We start from the raw sequence: 26,849 nt of genomic DNA, 5'->3' as shown, positions 1-26,849 counted from the left end.
TTCCTATCCAGCAACCAAGCATGATGTAGTGGAAATTACCAGCTTAAAAGGGAGACCAGAATTCTAATTCCAACATTGTCAGTAATTTTGTGACTGTAGGTAAGCTTGGGCCTATAAAATGAGAGAGTTGTTCTTAAGTGAATTTCTAAGATTCTTTTTGACAAGTTTTACTTACCTCTGTCATAGTCTAGTCCATTTCTTCTTTTTTAAAAAAAATTGTTTTATTTCAGCTTTACTGAGTTATAATTGACATACAAAATTGAAAATTCAGTCCATTTCTTAAACGTTGCAGTGCTTTTCTATAGTCACATACTAGTAGAGACAGAATAATATTGTAGTAGCTAACATTTATTTAGCTAACATTTATTTAATGAGCTTTTGTATGTGTGTCTCATGCTGTACCGGGACAGCAGTTACAAGTCTCTTTTAATTCTTACACTAGTCCTGGTACTTTACACATAGAGAAACTGAGTCTAATAGAGGTTAAGTAAATAACTTGGTCAAGGTCTTATGACTGATAAGTAGCAGAGCAGGGACAGCCTTTTTGACTCTGAACTATGAAACTTTTCTGCATCGAAAGTTAGCCTGCTAGGTATAAAACCTTAAAGAGGAGAATTTCTAAACCAGAGGTGAAACAGCCATTTTTATGATCTTTAACAACAGAAGGGTCATGTAACTTTTATATGCACTATAAAGCCTGGTCAGCAAAGTTATTTTTCTAGTGCATAAAAGATTCTCTGAGTTTGACCTACAAACTGAAATTTTTTGTATATATACAGACTTGTTTAAAAGGAAATATTGGTTAAAAAAATAACTTTTTATAAAGCAAAAAATTGCCTGTAGTCACAGTGGTGTAGATATATAGGGCTGAAAGAAAGTTTTCATACTGTGCTAAAGAAATGCAGTTTTTAATTAGTTAATTAATTTTTGGCTGCATTGGGTCTTTGTCGCTGCGCACGGGCTATCTCTAGTTGCAGTGAGCGGGGGCTACTCTTCGTTGCGGTGCACGGGCTTCTAATTGCAGTGGCTTCTCTTGTTGCGGAGCATGGGCTCTAGGTGTGCGGGCTTCAGTAGTTGTGGCACACGGGCTCAGTAGTTGTGGCTCTCAGGCTCTAGAGCACAGGCTCAGTAGTTGTGGCGCATGGGCTTAGTTGCTCCGCGGCATGTCGGATCTTCCCAGACCAGAGCTCGAACCCATGTCCTCTGCATTGGCAGGCGGATTCTTAACCACTGCACCACCAGGAAAGTCCTGAAATGCAGTCAGTTTTGTACTTCACTTCCTCTTTGAAAGCTAGAAGAATTGACAGTCTCTTCTCACTTGATGACTGCACTTGTGAAAGCTTTACTGTATTCTGTATAATCGTCCTAATTCTTTTATAGGTAGACACCTATGTAATTAAGCTGAGGCTAGAGGCAGAGTCTGTCAATATTGGGTGGTAGGGAGGAGGATTGGGGAAAGCTTTAGGTCAACAAGCTGCTAGACGAGGTAGGATTTGGACCAAGGGACCTGCAGGGGATACTAGAGGGGATAGCAAGAACAAAGCCAGTAAGATGGACAAGCATGAAACATACGAAACAGCTAATTGGACTGCAGTAATAAACATAGCTCTTCGAATGCAGTATTAATAGTTATAATAGCTACCATTTATTGAGTTCCTGCCATTCCAAGGTTCACCATCTTTCTCATTTAAGTCTTATAGCAACCATATAAGGTAGGGTAACCCAGATAGGTTAAATCACTTCAACACGGTCACTCTGTTAAGTGGCAGAGAAGTGACTTTAACCCAAGGTTATCTGGATCCAAGAACCATACTTAATAATAAATCTTCTTTGCATGTAATATGAACTAAATAAATATTTGGATGAAGAATATAGGTCTGATAAGCACTCACATGCTTGGTTATTATTTCCTAAATCATGAGCTAGAAGTATGAAAGTAACCATTAATGATTTTATGTGGAAATTCATAAAACATGAAACTTTGAACTACTGACATTTTACCAGAGAATGTAATCTTAATTATTTGATAAAGGATTTACTGTGTTTTGAGATCTTTAATTACAGATTTGTTCTGAATCTCAGAGAAAAGAAATATTTAAAGTCTTAAGTTGAACTGCCTTTGATAAGAAACTCAATAATAACTACTGTCAGAAAAGGGGTTTATAAGAATAAGGCTAATTTAAAGGTACATAATGGTATCTTTAAGAGACATTGTAGTGAAGTGCCTTTTTCCTTGAATTAGATATTTCAGTATTTGAGCCTACTTTATATGTATCTGAGACTTTCCCCTAAAATTCCTCTTTGAAAAGGATATTTATGCTTGAGTCCTTATGAAGTCTCTAATTATGGGTACATTCTTAATTATTTTATTTTGAACCCCAGAAGCCATTGGCTCAAAACAGCTTCAACTGATGCTAGTTCTGAATGCTTATGGAGGTTATTTCACAGAATTTTTTTTTTTAAAGCTTAACACAAATTTAGCAATTATTCCTGGAGGCATAATCTCATACTTGCAAATGTTGGCTGTCATTGTAAATGAGTGCTTAAATTGTAGAAATCATGAGTGATCCTACAGGATGAATGAAAATAACATTTTCTAATGTAATGTGAATAAGGTAGTTGTGATTTAACGTAAATTTTCCCATGAAAACATCATACATGGATTGAAAGTGTTATGGCTCAGTTTATACAGTAGAGATGTTGTCTGAAACACCATATTAGGTGGCTCAAAAATGGTTTTAGCCACAATGAAATCATTAGGTCAGAGATGCACTGTTTCCCTCGTATTCATTGAGGTCTCTTCCCAAATGTCTCATCAGAGAGATTTTTTCCTGAGTATCTTACCTAAAGTAGCATTCTCCATCAATCTAGGAACTTTATTTTGTTTACTCTGCACTCCCCATCACCTAGCACATAATAGATACTCAAGTATCTGTTGAAAGACTGTATAGAGTGTGAATAAAATTATCTCATAAATGTGAGTAGGAAATAAAAGCAATACAGTTGACCCTTGAACAACACAGGTTTGGACTGCACGGGTCCACTTATATACAGATTTTTTTTTTCAACAAATACATACTGCAGTACTGCATGATCCATGGTTGGTTGAGTCCTTGGATATGTATTCCATTTGGAAGGAAGGTGGCCTTATTTGGCTCACTGGATTATCATATCTAAATATGTATCCAAAAGCCTAAAAGAAATTTTACAGAAGTTTATTGCAATAATGTCCAGTCTTTCCAAATAAATAATAAATTAATTTTAAGATTGTTGTCTGTATGGAAAGAAAGAATAAGTTTGCAAATAAGAGGAATCTACAGTGGCCAATTCTAATGTAAATAATGATATACTGAGGCCACAGAACTCCATTGTGGCCTACAGAATATTGAATACCATCCATTTGGTTAATTAATTGGTTACATTGATTTATCTTTTTGTGTATCAGGAATGAATATGTCTGTGTTATATGGTTTTCCTGTAGAAATACTTGAAGTAACATTCCATTCCAGTTTTTCTGTAAAGCTGTGTTTCAGTATCCTTTAAACATAGGTCAGATATGCTAAAGTTAAGGCAGGGTAAAAGAGAATCTCATGCTACTGCATACTTGTCCAGTCTCCTTCTCCCCAAGGCCCCCTCCCCCAGCCAAAAAAGGAAGAAACAAAAGGAAAACACTACCCCAGAAAACAAATTTTTAAAAAATAATTCTTTTCTCCATTAAAAAAAATTTAGGAACAAGTTCCAGTTCCGGTCTATCATCCAACACCTAGCCAGACTCGCCTAGCAACTCAGCTGACTGAAGAGGAACAAATTAGGATAGCTCAAAGAATAGGCCTTATACAGCATCTGCCTAAAGGAGTTTATGACCCTGGAAGAGATGGATCAGAAAAAAAGATCCGGGAGTAAGTTTTAATTTATACATATTTCAAAGATCTATCTTCAGAGATCTGATTTTTAAAAATACTCTCCTGCATTTTGGAAGTCAGATGTTTAATCATTTCTTACAAGGAAATGTTTAGATGTAGCAATTAAGAAGAATTTTCATATAAAAATAGCTAAGAAATAAATGATGGTGTGAATTCTGACCATTTTATATGTTGCCTCTGTCCATTTGGATGACAGTTAATGTCAGTTAAAAATGATTTACCTGTGTAATAACTGTGAACTAGTACCAGCATTGCTGGTGGCCTAATCAGTTGGGAAAGTCATTTGGCAGGATGTCAAGGACCTTTAGATCGAAATCCTTTGAAACAGTTAATTCTAGAGATTTATCCTAAAATATGTGCCTCACTCAATCCCTAGAGTTTTATGCATAAAGATAGTCACCATAGTTTTATTTAGTGAAAAATAACAGTAGAGGAATACTTTGGTAGGTTATGTAGCCATTAAAATGGTTTGCTAAGGGTTTTAGTGATATGAGGAAAATCTTATCCATTTCTTAACTTGTAGAATAATTGTACTAAGCCTGATGAGTTAAATATAAGGGAGGTTTTGTCCTCAGAGCTCATTACTGTCTGAGAATCCCTAATGAGGACAGCCATTCTCCTTTTAGGTTGAGAATGGTCGTTACCAACACAGACATAAAGTAATTTACTATGTTGTGTTTGGCTGTTTGAGCTGTAGCACCATTTAGGCCTAGTACTTAAGATTATAACCTATCTAGAATATTGACTGCCGAATTGGGCTGCTTCTTGAACCTGTAGAAGAGTGCAGTGAGCTTGAAACTGGGGTTGTTGAAGAGAACTTTAGCCTGTAGCAGCCCAGTAAGTAGGCTGAAATTAGTGGTCTGTATTTACATACACTTATTAAAGTGAAAACTATATGGGCTTACACTAAAAAAGCAGTTCAAATAAAATTAACATGGTTTCCTACGTACTAAAGCTTCACATTCTTCTTAAGGTTTCTTCTGTAATAGCTGTTTTACAAGTAAAATTCTAGCAGTGGACTTGAGCCCTATGTGATACCTTTCTCTTTGCCCTGTTGATTGCTCTCAAACTCTTCAAATTCCCAGGTGATTGAAATAAGAGATTGTGGCTGTATAACACTTATTAAGAAAAAATTCAATCTGGATGCTTAGGTGGTAGGATGACAGGCAACCCATTTTCATCTGTTCGTATTAACACTGTCTTTGTAATGGGGATTTTAAAGAGTATTCTAGATGGATCACTTCTCTAAAAATGCTTTCTTATTTCTCTCCCTCACCCTCAACAGGTGTGTGATCTGTATGATGGACTTTGTTTATGGGGACCCAATTCGATTTCTGCCGTGCATGCACATCTATCACCTGGACTGTATAGATGACTGGTTGATGAGATCCTTCACGTGCCCCTCCTGCATGGAGCCAGTTGATGCAGCACTGCTTTCATCCTACGAGACTAATTGAGCCAGGGTCTCTCATCTGACTTCAAGTGAACCATCATTTTTGGTGGTTTTGATCTTTTGTCACTGAGCCCAAAGAGCCAGGGATTAGGAATTAAGATCATGCACAAAAGTTTCCTAAAAATTCCTGCATGGCTGCAGGAATTCCTGAATGGCTGCAGATGTTGGGGGAAAAAAGTATGTGATATTTTAGAAACTTAGGGGGAAAAGTAGGAAGGTATTTTTATGTAAAGCCTTGACCCAGTGTTCAAAAATATAATTGTATTTAGATCTTGTTATTGCTCCAGTACATAGGAATTGTGTAAAGTGTTATACAGCAGCTGTATATGTTTAAATTGTGTCTGTTGAAGATTAGGAAAAAGATAGTGGTTGTTTTTCCTAAATGAAATAACTTTCTTCTTCCCCCCCACCCAAATTCTTTTCTCAAGTTGCTGGCATTTGGGTCAAGGTTTTATTAAAAGCTACATTTTATAACACTGGCACAAAAAAAGTAGTTTTAAGCTTGTTTGCACAGTTCTTTTTTTCCATTGGAAATGGAATTCATTGCCTTAGGTCTTTTTAAATAGTGTATTATTATCGTTGGGGCTGGCTCTATGCTTGAAAACCAGTTTATTTATAACCTGTTATAAGTGCTATATCTGTTTGCAGTTAGGAAATGCAGAATTCAAAGTGATCTCCTAGCTTGTAAGCAAACTGAGATGCACTATCCCTTTTCTATAAAAAAATGAGTTAATGTGTCAAGAAACCAACTCTAGTAAGGTGGGGTTTAATATTACCCTTTCTTATGTGTTTCACTTAATTATTTTGGTTGTTAATATGGTGATAATTAAAAGTCAAGGTAAATTTTAAATATTAAGAATTCTGATTTATTGAGCTTGAATTATGCCACCATGCTTATGTAAAAATGAAAGTGGCACCATGGTTAAACTGAGAAAAGTTTCTCAGTTGCAACAATTTTGATTTATTCTTTCCTGTGACCTCCTTCCCTGTTGTCTTGAACATAGCAAAAGGATACTGCATCTCTTCTTATTGTAGTGCTGAGGTTACTGAAGTTATATAAAAACACATCTCTGTTTCTGTTGGAAGGACAGTCCTGCTAGTTGACTGACAATTCTAAGCAGGGAGAATTAAGATAAATGTGTTTCATGTTTTGCACACAAATGCAGAATTTGTATAACCACATGACTTCATAGTTGTGATCTCAAAAAAGAAGGAATTTCTCTTTTATCTTTTTCTTGCAGTTAATATAAGAACACTGAATCTCTAAGCTTCTGAAGTGTTAGAGGTAGAGATGGTCTAGTAAAGATGTAGTTGTAATGTTTTATCCATTTAGCATGTGTTTATTTTTCTTTATGTACTCGAAGGTGACATATTTGTACAACTCAGTGATATTACAGCTAAAAAATCATTAGCAAAAGGAGAAGCAATCTCAACCCAACAAATCAGAAATGTTTCTTTTTATTTTATATTGAGTTGAATATTTGACTTTAACACTTTTCTACATACAAAACACAAGTCTCTTGAAGGGTTCTTCATAATTGCATTATAGAAGAATTTAGTATGTCATAAGCACTTAAAGATTTGACATTGAACTGTAGCAGTATCCATGTTGGTTAATTTTCTTATGAGCCCCATGATGAGTTCGAGAAAAATTGAAAGAAATTAGATTATCAAGTTCTGTTAAATTGTTACATGTATCTTGCTTAAGTTTTTGTTCATTAATTTATATCCAATTACATAAAGCAAATTTGGAGGAAACACCTGAAGTTGTGCAATATTTTCAGCGGTATTACTTTTTTTATCTTTGTGTTTTCTACTTAAACATGATGTCTGTCATCAAGTATTATAGTCACTTTCTTTTTTTCTAGATTGTTAAAATTGGTAAATGAACTTTTTTTTTTAATCATCTTCTATGTTGCTGTTAGTCTTTATTACAAGGCTTCTTTCACAGAAGTTTGGCAGTAATATTGAAGGAACCAGGATTGAGCTGAATGCTTTTTTTTTTTTTAAGGTATTTTGTATTCTTTAATTTTGATCTCCACATACCATGTTAAGAACCATCAGTTTTGGCTTTTACCAAGTTAAATAAAGTTATAATACAGTTGTAAAGGGCTAAAGTTAGAATTGATTACATAAGAATATTCTAATCCTTTCTTTAAAACACACATGTATAAATTTAATTACTTAAAAATTTCTAGGTATATATACTTTTGGGGAAGTATTTTTTATGGCTTGGCATTTAATACCATCTAATCATAAATTTAGAAGCTTGATAGCTTCTAAATTTTCTTAAGCCAAATAATAGGTACAACATATTTGGATTTGGGCAAGATATGTTCAGGCTTGGCTGTAGGATTTGAGATGTCTGGAAAGCCTGACCAGGAAAAAATAAAAGAATCTTACTGTTTTAAATGTAAACCGAACAATTTGAAATACATTCAGATACTTGTAGTTTGGTTCACACAAACCTTTTAAATGCTATGAGTGTTCTTTATAAGACATCTCAGGTATTAGAAGACTCTCCAACTACTTTCGGTTGTTTGTGTAATATAAAACAGAATATAGTGAGCATTGAGGTAACAAATTTTCTGTGAACAAAGCTCCTTCTTAAGGAAGCATGCATTTTAAAAAAGGAATAACAATAAAGGAGTCCAAAGCAGAACTGCCTATGGTCCTGAGACTGAAAATGGCAAACAGGAAAGAAGGTAAGTTTCTTTGGCATAGTTCGGAAATGTAGGCAATTGGTGGCCATGTTTGCTTACAAAGGCATTGGCTAGCAATCAGTTTCTCAGAGTCAGCTGATGACACTTGCATGTTAAACGCATCAGAGCTAATCAGCTAATTTTTTAAGCCTTTAATTTTGAAATTGGTGGACATGAGAAAAGGTGGATTTTGGTTAGTATCTCCTGAAGTAATACTAAATTTACCTACCTGAATTTAAAGATCATCTATTCTTTTACTGGGTATGGAAAAAGTTAGTGAAGATAGTTTGTAACCCCTCCTTCTCTACCCTATCTAGCTCCCCTGTTCTAGTCTTACACTCAACTAGACTTCCCTAAGACACAGGCCTGGTTCAGATGTCCCCATCATGTGAGGCATGGGAATGAGAGCCATCAGCGTCCTATGCAGTCTTATTCTGACTGCATTATATTATTCCTTTTGAGAACATAGCTGAATTCCTTATAATTTCTTCCCCCTTGGTCCCACTTTCTAAGTATTTTGCCATTATTAAATTAAAAAGTGTGGAGTAAAAATGTCCAACTATGAAAATTTCCATCTTTGCATTTAATGTCATTACTGATTGACCCACTGTTAGGTGATTTACCTAAGAGCTACCAAGAAGTGGTCTCTGAAAGAATTTTTTCTCAGTTCTGTATTGTCAGAATAGGTGTTTGCTTATGGCCAGGCAGTGAGTGGTTTAATGCTCATAATTCAGATTTAGAGAGGACTTTAGTTTGTAGTAATTCAAGTGAAACATAAGGGTTTAATGGGAGGAGTAACTGTAAATGCTTGATTACATTATATAAAACACCTTAAAACTACTTTTTCTGAGTGGTTTGAAAGATGTAGTAAGTTCATTTTATATATTTAGAGAAAGTTAGCTGGACTATTTGTTAGTTCTCTCTTCACATAAAGTACTGTTTTTAACTAGAGAAAAATAACATCTTTTTTTTTAAGCTCCTAAGAGTTACATTGTAACACATTAACGTTTATATTAAAATGACATATAGAAGTTAGTAAATGGATGAGGCATATGTATCTGGGGAATATTAATTTAAATATACTTTGTAATCCTTTTTCTGAGAGCCTCTGGTTCTAAAAACAGCAGTGCTGGGTGATTATTTATTCAGCTATTGATTGTCCTGATACAAGTATCCAGACTTTGCTTTTCCATTTATCCTTTGGCTGTTTCCTTCCTCTTTAGCATGGATGAAAATCCAGATGAATCCCTTTACAGCCCATTTCCTGATCCATAAAATTTTTGTTAGAGGCTTCAGTAAAATTTTACAAAAGGAGTTTGGATTTATCTGCACATCTTAATTGTTCACATTGTTCTTGTTTGCCTTATCACGCTAAGCAATGGTCATTAGCCCAGGATAATAACTGGATCCATCTAATTAATGTTACTGATAGACTGAAACCATCTACCATTTCATACATTTTTTATGGAAACTTTAAGAGATACTAACTTTCTTTTACATTTTTGTTTTTTGAGAAAACTAACTGTCCACTGGAAGATGTAGTCATCTTTGGATGCTTTCCACAGCAAGTTTGGTTTTCTCTGCGTATGAATGAAGCAGCATTATCAGTAAGGTACAGATTTTAGGCATTTAAAACTGATTGTGATCAAAGGATGAGCAGTGCCTGTTTACTTTGAATACATTCTTATCAGTGTGTAACAGCAGTGCTTATCGACTAGATTTCTTCATGCGGAGAAAATGAAGTTGAAAAAGGTAACTGAGGGTTTACTCCAAGAGTCTGGTCATAGTGATGAATGCTTATGAGAAGATGTGGTTGGCTAAGCAAGTGATGGGCCCAGCTTTTCTCTGGGGGGCCATATAATAGTTAATCTAGTCATTCAGGATCCAAAAGCAAGTCTTAGGTGTTGTGTGAATTGGGAAGCCTGGACTGTGCTATCAGATTGGCTTCCAGCACTATCCATACCAGAGGTATGGGGATAAGCTACATTCTGCCAATTCCAGGATCACAGCCTGTCTTCGGCTTTGAGCTAGTGCAGAATAATGATCTTCTTTCCATGACGGTAGCTGAACTCAAGCAGACAGGTAAGTTAATGGCTACAATTTTAGGGTATGCAGTGAAGGGAAGTTGTTTTTCACAAACCATTTGTCCTCATGGCCCTTGACAATCACTGTCCATGATGTTATTTTGATATGAGGAATAATAACCATTCTTCTTTTCAGTAGTGAGATGGGCGCTAATGGCGTTGTCAGGTTGGTCATTTTTGCAAGCCTTGTTCTCAGGATTATTTATTTCTGAAACTTTGCGTTAATGGCATTGAAGATACCTTTGAAGTAAGAGATCATGTTTCTGGGTTTGGATTTTTGATAAACTGGGTTGCTGATTTCTCATGAAGAGTAAAGAACAAGAAATGCCAACTCACATTGACTCTTAGAGCCTGATTATCACTTAGCAGCATATTGAAAGTTTTTTTTCCCCGTAAGTGTGGTAGCTGGTGCAGGGAAGAGGAGGTATTTTAATGGCAATTCTCATGAAGCAGAAGCAATTGGTGCTGTTGGCCTTTGGCATGGCACTGGCCTCCCAGCTTCCATGTTTAACCCTGTATAGTACATTCTTCACACAGTTAAAATAGTTTTGAGTAAACTGGATGATGTCTTTCATCTGCGTAGAACTTTTAATTGCTTCCCATTGTGTGGAGAATAAAATCCAAGCTTCTTAATGGAGACAGCAGACTTTCTGCCTCTCTCCTTTCATAGTACTCTACTTTCTAGACTTTTTTGTGTGCTTTCTAAAATGGCAAGCTCTTTCCTGTCTCAGATCTTTTATAGTTCCATCCTGTAGTTCACTTCCCCAGATTGTTTGATGGCTGGTTTCTTACCCTCTGGACCAACAGCCCCTGTTTATTTACTCCATGGCTCTAATTTGTTTACTTTCATGAGAGCAGGACATTTAGGTGCTCAACAGATATTTATTAAGTGAAGGGAAGGAGAAAGCAGGGAGGAAGAGAAGCCCTAAGGAATCTGAGCATTTCTGATGGAGTGGGAGCCACCATCAAGGAGGTTCCCATGGAGAATTGGGGCCTTATAAAGATCGCTGAGGGTTGCAAGGAGAAGGACAAAGGCAAAGCTCTTCCTGAATGGGCAGCTTTCTAATAAGCCTTGTCTCTAACCAGTACTGCCCTCATCCTCCCCTTCACCTGAGAATGTTGGCAGGTCATAGTTCCTGTATGTCAACTTTTGAAAGAAAGGACATATTGGATACATGTTTTTGTCTGCTCAGTACCCCATCTTTTTTAGTAATAACTCCCAACCGAGCATGTAATCCAAGATAGACCCATTGTAGTACCTCACTCCCTTTCCAAGGCAGTGGTTCTCAGGCTTCAGTGTGCATCAGATCCACTTGGAGGACTTGTTCAGGTGGTTCGGCCTCACCCCTGCATCAGGGGGAGGGGGGGCTGATAATTTGCATTTCCAACAAATTCCCTGATATCTAATGCTGATCTGGGGAACCACTGGCCTAAGGGATGGACATTCAAGCCAAGTCAGACTAATCAGAGTCCTTATCTGGGGATTTTTCATACTGGAGGTAGGAAAAGGAGCCCTTTTCTTGTCACAGAGCTGTAAGGACGTAAGGTCTGAACTGCCACACAGAGAAGTCAGTCCAAGAGAATAAATCTAACACAAGAGCAAAGCCAAGAGATAGAGAAGGCCTGATGGATGCACTAGAGCCAGTGATTCAGTCATCCCCTAGGCCAAACTCACCACTGCCTTCCCACAGTATGTGTGGGCCAATACATTTACCTTCTTAATATACTAAGGACTGTGCGAGGCTATTTGCTTAGTTGATTTCTTTTTATTCTCAGCAGTCCTGTGAAGCAGTTGTTGGCCCCATTTTATAGAAGAGTAAACTGATTCTCAAAGCAGAATAATTTGAATTCAGTCTGTACTTTTATCCACTATTATCCCATGTAATTAATATAATTTAAAGTTGCTATTTTTAGTAGATCAGGCTTTTCTCTTATGAATTTGCTCACCACCTCTTTTCCATAGATAGTTGTCTGAAAGTCACCCAAGGGTGACAGATTTCTGGCCCATGGACCACTTTGACCCACAGGTGTGATATGTTTGGCCAGCCAGCACTCTTAGGTGCTTAAACTTAAAATTCTAAGAGTGCCTTCAGCATCGTATGCTTCCTAGTTTGTCAGTGTTCCTACCTCTTATTGCCTTACACCAAACCTCTTCTAGCATATGGTTTGGACTCAAGCCTCAGTCCAGGCCTGAGCCTCTGCATCTGTTCACTACCCATCTCTGGAGTAGCTGACTGGAACTCTACCTATCCAGCTGGGGATTAGATCGTGCCTTTTCCTTCAACATCCTGATGATTTTATGAGCAATATGGTTGCTTAAGGATTGCCTTTGTCCAAGATAGACCCTGTCCCTACCTCATGATGCCAAGTGCCACAGGGGAACCGTGCCACACAGGCATATGCTCCATGTGCTCCACGCCAGGGATTTCTAGTGTTTGAGTTACCAGCCAGTACCTTTTCCATACTTAACAGTGGCCCAAGAGTCAATGTAAGTCAGATCCGACTTTAAGCTGATAATTTGAAAGCTTGACCAGCAGTTCAGGAAAGCATGAGCCTTAGAGTTCAGCTGCCTGACTTCAAATATTTCTGATGCATAATAGCTGTGTGGTCTTAAGGCAAGTTATTTAACCTATGTCTCAGTTTTCTCATCTGTAAAATGGCAATAATAGCTCCACTTCAGATGTAAAGTACTTAGAATCACAACTGGTAAATAGCACTTAATATTAGCTAGTATTATTCGACCGAGGGCATATGGTATCTGGTGTTATGAAGTGTTTGTTCAGGACATGAAGAAAAACAAAACCACCCTATCCAGTCATCTGTGAGGTGTTAGCTGTGATGTGTCTGATTAAACTTGAACGTCAGCTTTTAGAAGTCCATAGTGACCTTCTGTAATTGCATGTCTTACCAAAGTAAGGGCTCTATTATATTTTGTCACTTGAGAGCTGACTAGACAGTAGAAGCAACTCATAGATTGCTTACTTCGAAATGGATTTTTCAGATCCCTAAATGAGGCTCCTTGTTTGTGGACTGACTTACCCTGTTGGACAGTGATGAACTTTGTACCGGATTTCCACAGAGCTGTGCTAATCCAAGAAGAAAGGCAGTTTCCAACCTTGGAAAGCTGCATCTGAGGGCGAGGGTGAGAAGTTCCCATTTGCTGCTTGGTTTTCAGAATCCAGACACCTCTCACTTATTACTGGATTAGTGTGATGGTGCTAAGGACATAAGAAAACTGTTAAAAAGGCACACTGTTGGGCTTTAAATTTGAAGCAGAGAAGAAGACTGTTGTCCACTCCCTATCATCTTAGAAGAGATAAACTTGGGAGTAACTCCAGAGAAAAGTGTCTTTGGATTTTATTCCCTCATCGAATGATTGCAGCACTCAGCAGGCTGGGGCTTTTTAAAATCCTCCTGATGCGCCCTTCAGTTGCTGGGAATCTCCCACCTGGACCTCAGCCTAGTGTTTGGTTGGCGTTGGCCTTTTAGGGTCCTGGCTTTGCTGTCAGGTCGTGGCTTTTTTTGCTGTGAATGACGACAGCTGTCTTGGAAACACTCCCATTCAGACTTGAGAGATAAGGAATAGGGAATCCTGCCAACATATGGGAGAGCTGATAGGGACCAGCACAGTGCTGGAAGCTACCCTGCCAGTCCAAGGCCTGGGACCAGTGAGAGGCAGAGGTAGCCTTTCTGTTGCCAAGAGCCTATTCAGAGCATGTTACACAGTTGCTGCTTCCTAACAACTGAGTTCCTCTGTGTGGCACAGGATTCAGACTTTCCCCAAATGAGGATTATTTGCTCTCTGGGTGTCCTGGGAGGAAGGCTATCATCACTTCTGGTAAGCAGCCTGGTGGCACAAGGCTTTGACAAAAGGTAGGAAGGTATATATCTGTTGCCTCTTTTTGGAGATGAAAGCCCAGAAACAGACTGAATCAGAACTGTTGACAGCAGCAAAGAGCCTTAATCTAGTCCAAATTACTAATTTTTAGAGGGTCCATGACTTTCCCAAGGTCACTCTGAAAGGCAGTAGCAAAACAAGGACTAGAATTCAGGTCTCCTTATTTCTAGGCCAAGACTCTCCTCACCTGATCAGGTGCCTCTCCAGGGCAGATGTGCTGGAAAGGTCTGCAGTGTTAGAGAAGCAGTGACCAGAAACGGCTCAAGACGCAATGAGAAGCCCATGACAGAATTTTCACCTTCAGAGGCCTCTGCACAAGGATATGGTGGTGTCAGACACCCAGCATTTTCACCTTCACATACATTTTTTGTTTGTTTTTGGCCACGCCACTCGGCTTGCGGGATCTTAGTTCCCCCACCAGGGACTGAACCTGCGCCACGGCAGTAAAAGCACTGAGTCCTAACCACTGGACCACCAGGGAACTCCCTCACATACATGTTTTTGATGGACTAACTCAAGCTGCAGGTAGGAATAAAGGAGACAGAACTCATAGCCAGACTGCAGCCAGAGGTAAAGGTGACAGAGGCTAATTAATGAAGCCCAGCAGGAAATAGCAACAACTAGGAAACCATCCTGGCATAAAAATTTAAAAATAAAAGCACCTAAAAAAAAAAAAAAAAAAAAAAGCACCTAAGATGAACATTGAGATCAAAGTGTTTTGCAAACGGCAGTTTTGCGAATTATATGTTTGGTATCCTGTGACCGGCGCTGCTTTTATACTGTAATAGGTAGCATTCTAATATGTGAGGCAACAGGCCACCTTCATTCAGCAGCCTGGCTCTAGTTCACCCCTTTCACCTGCCCTGTCCAACAACCTGGAAGTAGGCTGGGCTCCCAGCATTCAGGCTGTGGAGGAGAGAGAGCTTGCAAAGGACTTGCCCTCTGTGGAAAGCACTCTTTTGTCTAGTTCTAACAAAATAAATAAGGAGTCTTCCTTTCATAGCATTTCTGCTGTGACAGTACAGTTAAGTGCAAAAGAGGACCTTGGATGAGGGTTTTCGGCTTTGCTTTCCTAATGAGAATATGCTTTACCTAAAACCCATAACTTCATTCAGCATCAGCCGCAGGAAGCTTGGTTGTATATTAATAGATTAAACCACCTAGCTTCTGGCAAATGCTCAGAAGTGTTTGCTAAATACAGCAGGCTGGAAGACTGGAAAAGTTGTCTTGTGGTTCTTCTTTACAGAAACTGCATTCAGTGTTTGAGGAGTCACCTTTTCACAGATGAATATTTTTACCAGGAAAATGGTTAAGTTGAAGTATGCTGCTGTTAGAGTGTGAATGGTAAAACTTGGTGTTTGTTGGTCACTGAACTTGAGTCCTCACTTTAACAGTCCCACTGGGTGCAGATTCAGATGCTTTTAGGCGCCAGAAAGATTGTAAGTGTTGAAAAGAGCCTCTACTCAGCTCCAACTGATTGTTGCCTTGTGGGAATGAGGCCCAATATTGCCAGATTATTAAAATAAGATGCCAGAAACCAGATTTATTTGTGAAATCTCCCCATTTTAAAATGTTAGTAACTTATTCTAAAAATTTTAAAACATCATGTTGGCTAAATAAAACATGCCTGAGCCATATGACTTCTGATTCAAACTTTCTGCCCAGCCTAAGAATTCAAGCAACAACATATTTTACTGAAATAGATGTTGCATGATCTCTTAAAGTGTATAAGTTTTATTACTTAAATATATCTTTTCTCTTAACTGAAAAATCTGAAACACACAAACAGGCCAAGAATAACCATTCTGTTTCTAAGAAAAACGCTGTCGGTAAATAAGTGTACCTCGAAGGGAAATACAGAAGATTTTTATGTTTCATAAATCATTCCCAGTGGTTTCAATTTGGCATATAGCAGACTGGTGTCTGAGAAACTTTACCTGCCAAACTTCTTGGCTTTGGCACAGAAAGGGCCACAGGGCTCCCCCTTCCTTCAGGCCTCGGTATCGCTATTCCTTAGTGGCGAAGATTGATTTTTTTTTTTTTCTACAGATGGACTCAAAATTATCTCACTAAAAAGATGTGTTTGATTTTTTTTAAATTGGAAAGTTGTTACAAAGGGAGTGTAAGAAGGAAGGTAGTGGGAGTGTGTGAAACCTCTATGTCCAACCCCCAGAAACCTCAAAGCCTGCAGTGCAGATCCTCCTTTGGGTCCTTCCAGCCCTGGAAGCTGAGACCTCGCTCAAGTCTGAAAAGCACTTTGGCCCTTGGCATCATAGATTTGCCTCCACATCAGTAGGGGTTAAAACAGTGATTTACAGGTGGTTGGTTGGTAGTTTTTTCCAAAGCTTTGATCCCATCAATGTATTTCTAAGGAAAATGTAAACTGTTTATACATTCTCTTAAACATCACAGTGAAAAACAAGTACCCGTATATGTGATAGGGCAGGCAGAGGGCTCCAGCAACTCTGTCCTTGGCAAAGGCCCTTGGCCACACTGGTGAAAATGCCAGCTTCGCTTCTGCACAGATACCTATGTCGTGTCATCGCAGTGGAGCACTGGTGGACCCCAACGGCAGGGCAGGGGGAGGGGATCTTTTTGAAATGTTTCCAGGAGCTCTGTCCAGCTGACTCTGTCTTCCAGCCTGGGAATGCTGCACAAAACTACAAGGGCATTGATGAAACCATGGATCTGTTGCCATTCTCTAGGGAAGACTTGGCTTGGAGTGTGGCTGCCTGGATTCGAAAATGTGTCCTTGATTCCATGGAATAATTCTTATAATTTTGCCTGGAAGAAGCCAGAGAATCAGACACATGAGGCTGCTCCAGGAAGTGCTTTTCCTTTAGTCTGAACTGTGGGAGCCCACTAGCCAAGCAGTATTTTTAGAGGCTTAGATCCCTACCTCTGTCTAAAGAAAGAGTTGGGCCCTGACTAATAGAGATTACCTGTTACCATGCCCTCTGGTGCCACTGTTGGTCCCTGAGCTTGAAGGAGTGGTTTCAAGAGGTAGATCCAAGGGCTGGAAGGCAGGAGACCTGCACCTTCACACCAGCCCTGCAGCTGGCTTGTGGTGTGACCCTCAGTCCCTGATGCTGGGATATCAATTCCTCATTGGTAAATTGAGGAAGAGACCTCCCCTATGCCAGGTGAGAGCTGGGTTCCCCAGGGACATGGGCCCAGCCTCTGGGCTGCCTATACTGCCTCTGCCTGCACCCTCCTCCCTCACTGCTGCCTGGCCTCTTCTGCCCATACCCTGCACTCCATGGGGAACAAAGGACAGACCAAGGGCAATCATGCCTTACTTGGCAGTTTCCAAGAGTTTGACAGCCTCTTCATTTCTGCCTTGCTCCATAAACAGCAGGGCCAGCTCCAGCAGGGCATTTGGGATCAAGTAGTGGTCATATTTAATCCTCTTTTCACTGCAGGACAGAGGAAAACATGGCTTACAGGCTCTGCTCTTGAGACATCCTTCAGGCACGTCCTTCAGACTCCTCCTGAGCCTCTCCCCAATGGCAGGATCCAACTCATGGTCTTGTGGGGTTTTCTGATCTGAATTCCAGTTTAGGAGGGTTCCCACTACCTAGCCCTAGAAAGGCTTAAGATTCCACAGCAAAGCCTTCCGATCCTCTGCACCTGGGGCCCCAAGTCCCTGACAACCTATGGCTCATGTCATGTCCTTAGTTAGCCCACCCCCACCTCAGTCCCCAACCCCCCCTTTATTTCATCTGCAACCCTTTCCCTCTACAACCTCACCCAGGCAGGGAAGGACCTGACCACTGTCACCCAACCTCAGGTGTCTTTCCTGTGTCCAGGCATTTGCACATGGTCTCCCTACTCCACTTAAAACTCCTCCTTCCTTGCTTTCTCTGCCTGGTAAACTTCCCAATTTAAGTGGCATCCCTGGAAAGCCTTTCCTGGTATCTAGCATTATTAGGTTTAGGTCCCTCCTCCTGGCACCTGCTGTCCTCTGCTTTCCTCTAGCACAGCCCTCACCATACCAGATTGAGTTGCCTGTAGCTGTCTGTCTCTCTAACATCTGCACTCCCCAAGGGCAGAGTTGATAAATTACAAACTCCAGGGGGCACCATTCACATGAAACTCATTACGGATGGCCTCCTGTAGTTGGGCAATCTGGTGGCCCTAGAGGACAACGTGGGAATGATCTGTGCCCAGCAAGGGTCCTGGCACAGGATAGACACTAGTACATGTGGAGCGAGTAGGGGTAGTCCAGAGTCAGGCACTGTGCATGTGTGCATGAGGAAAGAGAAGCCCAGAAAATGCTGCCCTGGAGCCACGGGCCCAGCAGCAGGCCATCTGGAGTGGGAGTGGCCACAGAGGCACTTACTTGGCAGAGATGCTCCTGAAATTCTCCTCGGCCTCCTGGACACGGCCCAGATATTTCAGACACAGGCCTTTCAGCAGCTTCACCAAGCACTCATCATCCACTGAGTACTCATTCTCTGAGAATAGGGGAGTGAGGGAAGACGACAGGTTTGTTCATTTTTTCAGCAGTTACTCATGGAGCCCCTACTCTGTGCTGGGCCCTGGGGAGACAGAGGCGGCTCACACATGGTCCCCATCCTCAGGGAGCTCACATCTGGGGAGGAAAGACAGATACTGAGACGATGACAATACAGTGATACCAGGACTGATTGAAGGAAGCCCGGGGGTTGTGGGAGCCCAGAAGAGGCCCTGACCCTACCTGGGGGACAAGGGACAGCTTCTTGGAGGAGCTGCCACTGAAGCTCAGTCTGGAAAGGCAAAGGACAATTACCAGGGTAGAGAAGTGAGGAAGGACATTTTTGGTAGAGGGAATCTTCAACTGTAAAGACCTGTGGTCTGACCCAGCCTGGCAGGTTCAAGGGCCTGGGGGTAGTCACCTGGGCCCTTTTCCAGCAACTCTTCAGTCTTGGTGATAATCTCAAGTATCCCGTCTGTGAGTTCCGGCTGCTTCCCAATCACAGCGTAGCCATTCCAAATGTACATCATTTCCTGGGGGCAGGGGAGCAAGTCAGTCCCAGCTTTCCTCCCCATTGGGGCCTCAAGTTTCCCCATCTGTAAAATGGGTAGCTCAGATCAGAGTATCACTAAAGGCCCTTCTAACTCTAGAAGTCTCAGCCCAGCCTTTAAAGCTGTGGACTTGAGGGAGTTATGGGGAGTCTTATCTCTTACTATTGAGATCTCCCCTTACCCCAGTGAGAATTTAAGAGGGACCCATATTCTCACTCTTCTGCTCACAGCTGCTGATAGTTTTCAGTTACTTTTCTGCTCATGGCTTCCTGGGGCACTACTCTGCTCTCTCCCAATCTCTCTGTGCCCACACTCTTCCCATTCTTTGAGGACCAGGTCATGCCCCACACTCTCCAGGGAGTCCTCCTCCTTGCTCCAGCTAATAGGGCCTCCTATATTGGAGGAACCATAATTTACATAAGCACTTCAGGAGCTTAAGACCATGTTACCTTCTCTCCTATTTCGCCAAGGCACTGAGCGTGAGTATCCATCTATGAAACATACCTGATGCCTTTTTTTGCCTTAACTGCCAGGAAGTTCAGAATACTAAATCAAATTTTCATTCTAGTAATTGTGTTAGCTTAGATTAGCATTTCCTAAACTATCAAACCAGGCAATGGATGTGAAAGTGACTTGTATACATAAAGTTCTAGAAAGACTTTTGTTATGGCTTTTGTTATGTTCCAGGGAGGGATTTTAAGTTTAGACAAGGTTTTATCAAGTTGTTATATGGTCTCAAGTTAGCAAGTGTTCCATTAAAAGATTGTTCTGTGGCCAAATAAGTTAGGGACAAACTGCATCTTCAAGCTTCTCCTTGGAGACCTACCATGCAGATTAGCATATAAAGGCTCCAAGAAGGTCTACGGTATATAAACTTTGTTCAGGCCAGTCTTTCCCAAATGTATTTAATCACAGAAATCATTTTATGCACAAATAGCATTTTTCAGATTATAGTTTTGGAAATTCTCCCCTAAATTTCTCGTATAGTTGCTTCCCCTGCCCCCATTTGATAATTGCTTTGTTGTATATTTTAACCTGTAAAATAGCTCAGATTTTATTTAAAGATATTCAGGGTATAAGCTCTAAATAAATTCTACATAAATATTGAACTTTTTGATTTCTAAAATGTTTAACATGTTTTATCAGCTGATTCTCATAACTGCCCTATGAAATGGGCAAGGAATATATTATTATTTACATTAAGGGAAAGGGGGCCCTACACAGGGTCACACAATTAGTGAATAGCAGAGCCAGGTCTCTGAAGCAGCACCCTTTCTACCTTTCTGGCTGCCTTATTATTTGAATAACAAGGACTCTTAACAAACTAGAAACTTCTCTGATGCCTGCTCAAATCATGCATGGAATTAGCTTCAAAACCATGGTTCAGAATATGGGCTCTGGAACCAGACTACCTGGGTTCAAATTCTGGCTAACTCACTAGCTATGGGACTTGGACAAGTTATTTCATTTTTCTACTTACATCTTATCTACTTAGTAGATATTTTATCTTCCTCCTTATCTATTAGGCCTTATTATCCCCTTCTGTAAAATGGAGATGCCACCAGCACCTACTAAGAGGGTTGTTGTGAGGATCAAATGAGGCCATAGGCAATGGGTATAAGGAGCCTTGAACACAGCAAGTGCCCAATAACAATGCCAGCAATTGCTGTTATTTCAGAGTTGACTGTAATATAACATGGTCCCAGCCTCAGAAAATCTTGGTCCAGTGAGGGCGGGACAGTGTAAACAACAATTCTAATCGTGTGACAAGACAGAAACGGTGGAAACACAAACAGCCAAGGGATGCCTCTGCCTGGGAACAGGGGTGTGGGCTGTCTGGGGGGGTTGCTCTTTCTGCCTTGAGGTGCCTGCAGCCGACTCACCTGTCTCTCCACCCCCATCCCTAGTAGACCAGTGCTTTCTCAGAGGTTGAGGCAGGCTCCAGCTCATCTGTGTCCCCCACCCAGTACCAGGTGAATTGTAAAATCCTCTCTAGGCCCCTGAGGCATGAGGTCTTCTTCCCTCATCCACTTCCCCCGGGGCCAGTGGCTATATCCCTGGCTCTCAGCTCATCCCCACAATCCCAAACTGGAGTTCAGAGCCAGTCAAGGCCCTCCTACCCACCAGAGCAGGGATGGGCAATGAGATGGGTTTGGAGGAGAGGTAGCGTCTGGACTTCCGGATGGCAAACTTCTCTGTGGGTAGAGATTTCCCAGCAATCTTGAGTTTCAGGCCCGGCACAGCTCTGTGGAAGAGATGAGGAGGGTGGGGAGAGGGCGAGAAAGTGCTAGAAAGGACAGAGTCCCCAGCCTCTGCTTGGCCCCTCTCTGGGCCTCAGTTTCCCCATGTATATGATGAGAGTGTTGGACTCATAGCCTGTGGCTATGGCCTTATTTCACAGGCCCTGCCCCAAGACCCGAGCACTTCCTAGGGCTAGGCAAGGGGCTCCGCAGCAGCAGCAGCAGCAGCAGCAGCAGCAGCAGGCAGAGGTGAGAATGTACACAAACCCCCCAGGCCTGCTCTGCCTTTTAGTCGTCCCTCTCTACTCCCAGCCCCCATTTCCTAAGGGCCCAGTGGAAGTCTGACTCTACTTTCACGGAGGAGATTAAAACTCATAAAGGGAAGGACCTGCCCAAGACCACACAGCACAAACCTTTCATTAACTTTGGCCACGTGAGTTGTGGCCTCCTCAGCTGTTCCCAAGGGTACGGTAAAATGTGGTATGCAGCTGGGCAAGCCTCCACATCTGGGGCCTCACCCACCCAGCTCCGCCTTACCCTCCATCCCTGCCATAATCATGGGGGTATGGCTGTGACCTTCAGAACCTGAGCTGTCCAGGCCCAGCAAACAGCTGGACCTAGTTGTGAGGTCCCCCACCAAACACCTCCCCTGCTTATTCACTGTGGAACCTCTTCTGGGCCTGCTTTCTCATCCCTAAAATGGAGACAATGATATGAAAGGGAGAAGTTGTTACCCCCAAATATGCTTCTTAGGCATAAAGATTATTTTAGGCTGATTCTTTTTAAGAAACAGCAGACACACAAAAAGCTCTGAAAACCTAGTAGAAGTTACCTTTTTGTACGAGACATTTACATTTATAAGGGAAATCTCCATTTGTAAGGTTATCTCTCTCTGTACCAGGAAGAGGAGGATAACTAAATCTCTAGAAACTTATCAGTGGAGAAGGCAGAGACTTAAATCTGCGTAACCACCACATACCCTCTTTTACCTGAAAACCTCCCGCAACTGGCTCCCTATGCCCCCAGATCTTTTGTCCTTTAGCTGGAGATGGCACTTAAGGTAATGGCTCGGGCCATTTCAGAGAGTTAGCTCAGTCTTCCTGAGTCTCTCCCACGTATGCAGGAGTTAGTAAACTTCTGTTTGCTTTTCTCCTGTTAATCTTATTATGAGGGTCTCAGCCAAGAACCTAGAAGGATGGAGAAAAAATTACTCTTCCTCCCCCACAGATTCCTACCCTCACAGATCTTCTAGAAGAGTTACATAAGATGGAGACACAGAGTTACTCAGTAAATGATAAACACTCTGTGACTGTGACAGCCCAGGAAGCTAGGGTTACCTAGCATGTTGCATGTTGGGGCCAACCCTCACCATGACTGGAGGAAAGCCCTAGGCTCCATCCTCAGCCTGCCATGGCTGAGCCCTGCTCTAGGCCCTTTGCAGAAGGCAAACACAGTAGTGCAGATAAGAATAAAAACAGCCGCCATTTATTGGCTCCAGGCCCTACCCCAGGCTCTTTAAATCTGTCCTCTTTGATTCGCAGAACGACACTGCAGAGGCAGAGGTTGTTATTCCCATTTTACAGATCCTGAAATTGTCCAAGGTGACATAGCTAACAAATGGCAGAGGCTAGGTTTTATCCTGTTTATGTGATTCCAACTCTGCTTTTCTGAGTGGATCAGGTTAACTCAGCAGAAGGAACCTCTCTGGACCTCAGTGTCCACATCTGTCCTACTCTGCAGGTGAAAGAGGTTCAGTGGAAAGAATGTTGACAAAACCACTTTTGTGAAAGAAAACCTCTGAATGGATTCAAAGGGCTCTCACCAGCGGCAGCAGGAGGCCCCCAGCTATGGGAGGGAAGGACAGGCACGTGGGGTGACTGTGGGGGAGTGTCAGGGAGACGACAACTCCACCACCTCCCTCAGCTCAGGCTGGCTGTGGGCAGGGCCTACGACGGGTTGCAACGGTCGGACCCACCTGAACAGCTCCACTTCGTCATCCCCGAATGGCTTGTAGTCCTCCTTCCCAAACATGCTGAGGTAGGCAGCCTTCATGTAGATGTAGGTGGCCTGTGTGAGGCAGAGCAACAGTCAGGTGTGAGCAGCCTGCCCTCCAATCGCAGTCCTGAACTGGCACCAGTACCTTACTGGAACCTCACTGTGGCCCAGCATAGTAGCTAACATTATATTATCCCCAAGCCCCAGGGGGAGAAACTGGGCGAGGAAGCCGAAGCAGCTTGAGGAGTTGAGCTAGGAGTTAAATCCACGATGGGCCATGTCTAAGCAGCTGCCCTCTCCACTCTGACGTAGCAGGGCAGCCTCAAGCAACTAGAGGATGCACGGGGTGGTGCTGAGGATAGGATGGAGACACAAAGACGGGGCAGCACGGGCTGCAGGGAAGCAGCCACTTCAGACTGGGCCCTTGAACGCCGAGGGGAAGATTCACAGAGACAGAAAAAGGACCTTCCAGGCAAGGGGAACAGCCTGATCAAAGCCAGGGAGGGCAGAGAGATGTGTGTACGTAGGATACAAATCACTAGCATAAAGCATGGGATGTATACAAGAAGAGGTGTGAGGCCAGAAGAATAAACAGGGCCCTGGGTCAGGGCTCAGCTCAGGGCCCCTTGGTGAAACTGCCTTGCTGTGTGCCAGGCACTCTACATATATCACCTCACTTGATCCCAAAGACAATGCCAGAAAGGAATCTGTACCCCACCTCTACTTCCTGGGACAGCAGAGCTGCTAGGAGCAGAGCTGGGAGTGACCACAGGTTTGTGTGGCTTCAAGGGTCTGCCCACTGGATCCACAGCTGCCACTGACAGCTGCCACAACCACCCCCCCACCCCCGGCCAAAGATCCATCCCCGAAAGCCGCTCCCCTTTGCCTGAAGTCCAGTGCCAGGGGAGTCTGGCTCTGTGCTGCCCTCCAGTGGCCAAGTCTTGAACCACAGCTCCTGCCACCTGGGGCAGCTACCCAGCAAACAAGTGTAGCGGATGGAGGAGGAAACGGAGCAGGACATCCTGGAGTCTAGTCTTAGGAGAGAGAAGGTGGGAAGCAACCTCCACCTGGGAGCCCCACCCATGCTGAAGCCCAGGGCTACTCCCAGTTCCAGTCTGCCCTCAGCACCGCAGTCTGCCCTTCACAACATGAGGAAAAGCTGGTCTTTGTGGGATGTGCTGAGAAGAAGCTCCCCTCTGTGAAATCTGTTCCCCATCCCATCTGTAACCTCCCAGTGTCATCTGTGCCTTCTCCCTCTCCCCGGCCCTGGTAGTGAGCCACCAAGCCCTCATGATTTTACCTCCCATATAGCTCCGAAATCCCACTGGCCTTGCCCTAGCCCTCACCTCAATTATTGAACCAGCCTCCACAGCATCTCCCTGCTCCGGGCCACCAGGGATGTCTTTCTGCTGTCCTAGTTCACATGGTTTCCTAACTGATCTGCTCCCCTCCTGGCCCTGCAAGCCATTTTCCACACCACCTGCCACTCTGACCTTTTAGAAGCAGATCACATCAGTCCCTCCTAGGCATCGTCTCACGGTATCCCATCGCACTTAGGAGAACATCCAAATGCCCTGTCATGGCCTGCGAGACCCTGTGCGGTCCGCCCCGTTTCCTCTCCAGTTCCCCTCCACTGTTGCCCCCTCACTCGTATCACTCTAGCCACACTGGCCTCTGGGCTGCTTCCAGAACACATCAACTCACGGCTTCAGCTTCCTCCCCCTCTTGCCCTAATATCTACCAACGCCCTCTGCCTGGACTGTTCTTCACGGAGATGTCCACATGGCTTGCTCCTTCACTTCATTCTGGTGTCTTCTCATAAAGACCTCCCCTGACCACACTGTTCATCACGCCCTGCACCCGTACCTTACCTGATTTTTCTTCATCGCACTTGCTGGAACCTGACGTTATCTTACACTGTACATCATCTATTTGTGTGTTTCTTGTCTCTCTCTCTTCCCACTAGAACATGAGCCTTGAGGGGACCTTTGCTTGGTTCATTTGTGTATGTCCTGCCCTAGAACAGGACCTGGCGTGTGAGCGTGCCCAGCGACTGCAGGAGGGATTTCTTAAAAGCACAAATCTAAGCCACAAACATGGGCTCCCCCACTGTCAGACTGAAGCCCAAACAGCCACTCAGGGCCCTTGTGACCTGCTTTTCTGGCTCCTCCTCTTCTGGCCACTCTTCCCCATCACTCCTGGAACTCACCTCAGGCCTTTGCCTGTGCTGTCCCTCTGCCTGGGATGCCATTGTCCTTTCTCTGCCAGGCTCGTCTGCTGGCTTCCTCTAAGAGCCTTCTCCTACTCCCCCTGGACAGCGCACCCTCACTGAGTCCACAGGAATTAGGATGGACGCAGTGACCTAGAGTTGTGAGACCCATGGACATCCAAGTTACCAGGGGATGTTATGGGGCCACACTGACGGAAAACTGCAGTCACCTTCCCTGATGGGACTCCTGTCTCCCAGAGTTATCTGTTTGCCTATTGAGTCCACATATTTATTTTGCTGGATTATTCTACCGGCTCTGTGATATCAGACAGTCCTTGTCCTCAAGAAGCTTACAGCGAGTGGCTTAGAGGGGGACGGTCCCTCCACAGTCCCTCTGCACTCCCACCCACAAACCCTACGCCCCTGCAGTTCTCTCGGTTTGGGGAGAGAACTTCCACTTTCTCCCCTCTGCCACCCTAATTCCTCCTCCTTCAAGGTTCAGTTCAGACATCTCCTTTTCCAGAAGCCTTCCTTGTCCCCTTGGCTGGGCTGCCCAGGGATGCCTCTGAGCTCCCCTCAGATTCCCCCGTTACAGCACTGAGCACACAGTTGTCACCATCTGGTTTCTGGTCACCCAAGCTGCGAGTACTGCGGGAAACGAGACGGGCCCAAAGGGACGACTCGGCGTAGTACAGGCAGGGAAGAATGCTGAGCAGAGGGATCGGCACATATGGCAGTGGCCACAGGCCAACTTCCTAGAGCTGGAAGTTGGTGGACTCCGGTGGCCAAGTGCTGGAGATTAGGGATGAATGAAGCCCCAGAACTCGGGGTGCCACAACCCCTACTTTCACAGGAAATCCTTCTGAGGAAAGTGTTGCAGAGAAAGAGAGGCTGACCTCCCCAAAGTCACAGAGCTGGAGACTGAGCCGAGTCAGGAAGCCAGACTCCCTGACACCTGGAGGCCTCATCCTCCCTCTGCTCCTCACAGCAGCTGTGTGGCCCAGCAAAGTCACACACCCTCTCTAAGCCTCAGTGCCCCTCCTGGGCCTGACGGAGATAACGCCTGGGCACACAGAGCTCCGTGAAAGCCCACTCCTCCTGCGGGCCCCACCTGCCCACACCCAGAGAGCTCCCTTTCAGCTTGGGCCCCAGGTAGGGGGACTAAAAAGGGACTTTCATGCAGAGGTGGGGGAGAGATGAGAAATAGGGATTTAAGGTCATTGAGACACAAGTGCTATGGATTTGACACTACCAGATGCTCTGCGATGATCTAGATGACTGACTCTAAGACCCTTGGTTCGGAAGTCTGTGCTATGGTTACTATGATGATAACGCCTG

At 43.2% G+C, this 26,849-nt stretch overlaps 2 protein-coding genes across 12 annotated transcripts in view; one reads left to right on the top strand and one right to left on the bottom strand.

Moving 5' to 3' along the window:
* Window positions 1-7,134, top strand: part of RNF11 (ring finger protein 11) — a 38,799-nt gene extending 31,665 nt beyond the window's left edge. The window contains exons 2-3 of the mRNA XM_033866963.2: window positions 3,730-3,899; window positions 5,209-7,134. Of these exons, the coding sequence (XP_033722854.1) occupies window positions 3,730-3,899; window positions 5,209-5,380 (342 nt within the window). The 3' untranslated portion in view covers window positions 5,381-7,134. The remainder of the gene's footprint in view (window positions 1-3,729; window positions 3,900-5,208) is intronic.
* Window positions 7,135-7,371: 237 nt separating this feature from the next.
* The window catches only part of TTC39A (tetratricopeptide repeat domain 39A), a 58,882-nt gene continuing 39,404 nt past the window's right edge, over window positions 7,372-26,849 (bottom strand). For 6 of the 11 annotated variants that reach the window (XM_033866928.2, XM_033866940.2, XM_033866937.2 and 3 more), the window contains 6 exons: window positions 23,283-23,374; window positions 21,192-21,312; window positions 18,938-19,049; window positions 18,403-18,517; window positions 17,360-17,476; window positions 7,372-16,844 (listed from right to left, as the gene is read on the bottom strand). In XM_033866928.2, coding sequence (XP_033722819.1) covers window positions 16,721-16,844; window positions 17,360-17,476; window positions 18,403-18,517; window positions 18,938-19,049; window positions 21,192-21,312; window positions 23,283-23,374 — 681 coding nt within the window. In that variant the 3' untranslated portion in view covers window positions 7,372-16,720. Of the gene's footprint in view, window positions 16,845-17,359; window positions 17,477-18,402; window positions 18,809-18,937; window positions 19,050-21,191; window positions 21,313-23,282; window positions 23,375-26,849 lie in introns of those variants that run through there. The other 5 variants (XR_012325066.1, XR_012325084.1, XM_073789904.1 and 2 more) reach the window with 5 other exon arrangements.

The sequence above is a fragment of the Tursiops truncatus genome, chromosome 1 (genome assembly GCF_011762595.2).
Source record: "Tursiops truncatus isolate mTurTru1 chromosome 1, mTurTru1.mat.Y, whole genome shotgun sequence".
Classification (NCBI taxonomy): Eukaryota; Metazoa; Chordata; class Mammalia; order Artiodactyla; family Delphinidae; genus Tursiops; species Tursiops truncatus.
Note: the sequence above shows the minus strand (reverse complement) of the source record. Positions and strands in the feature narration are given on the sequence as shown.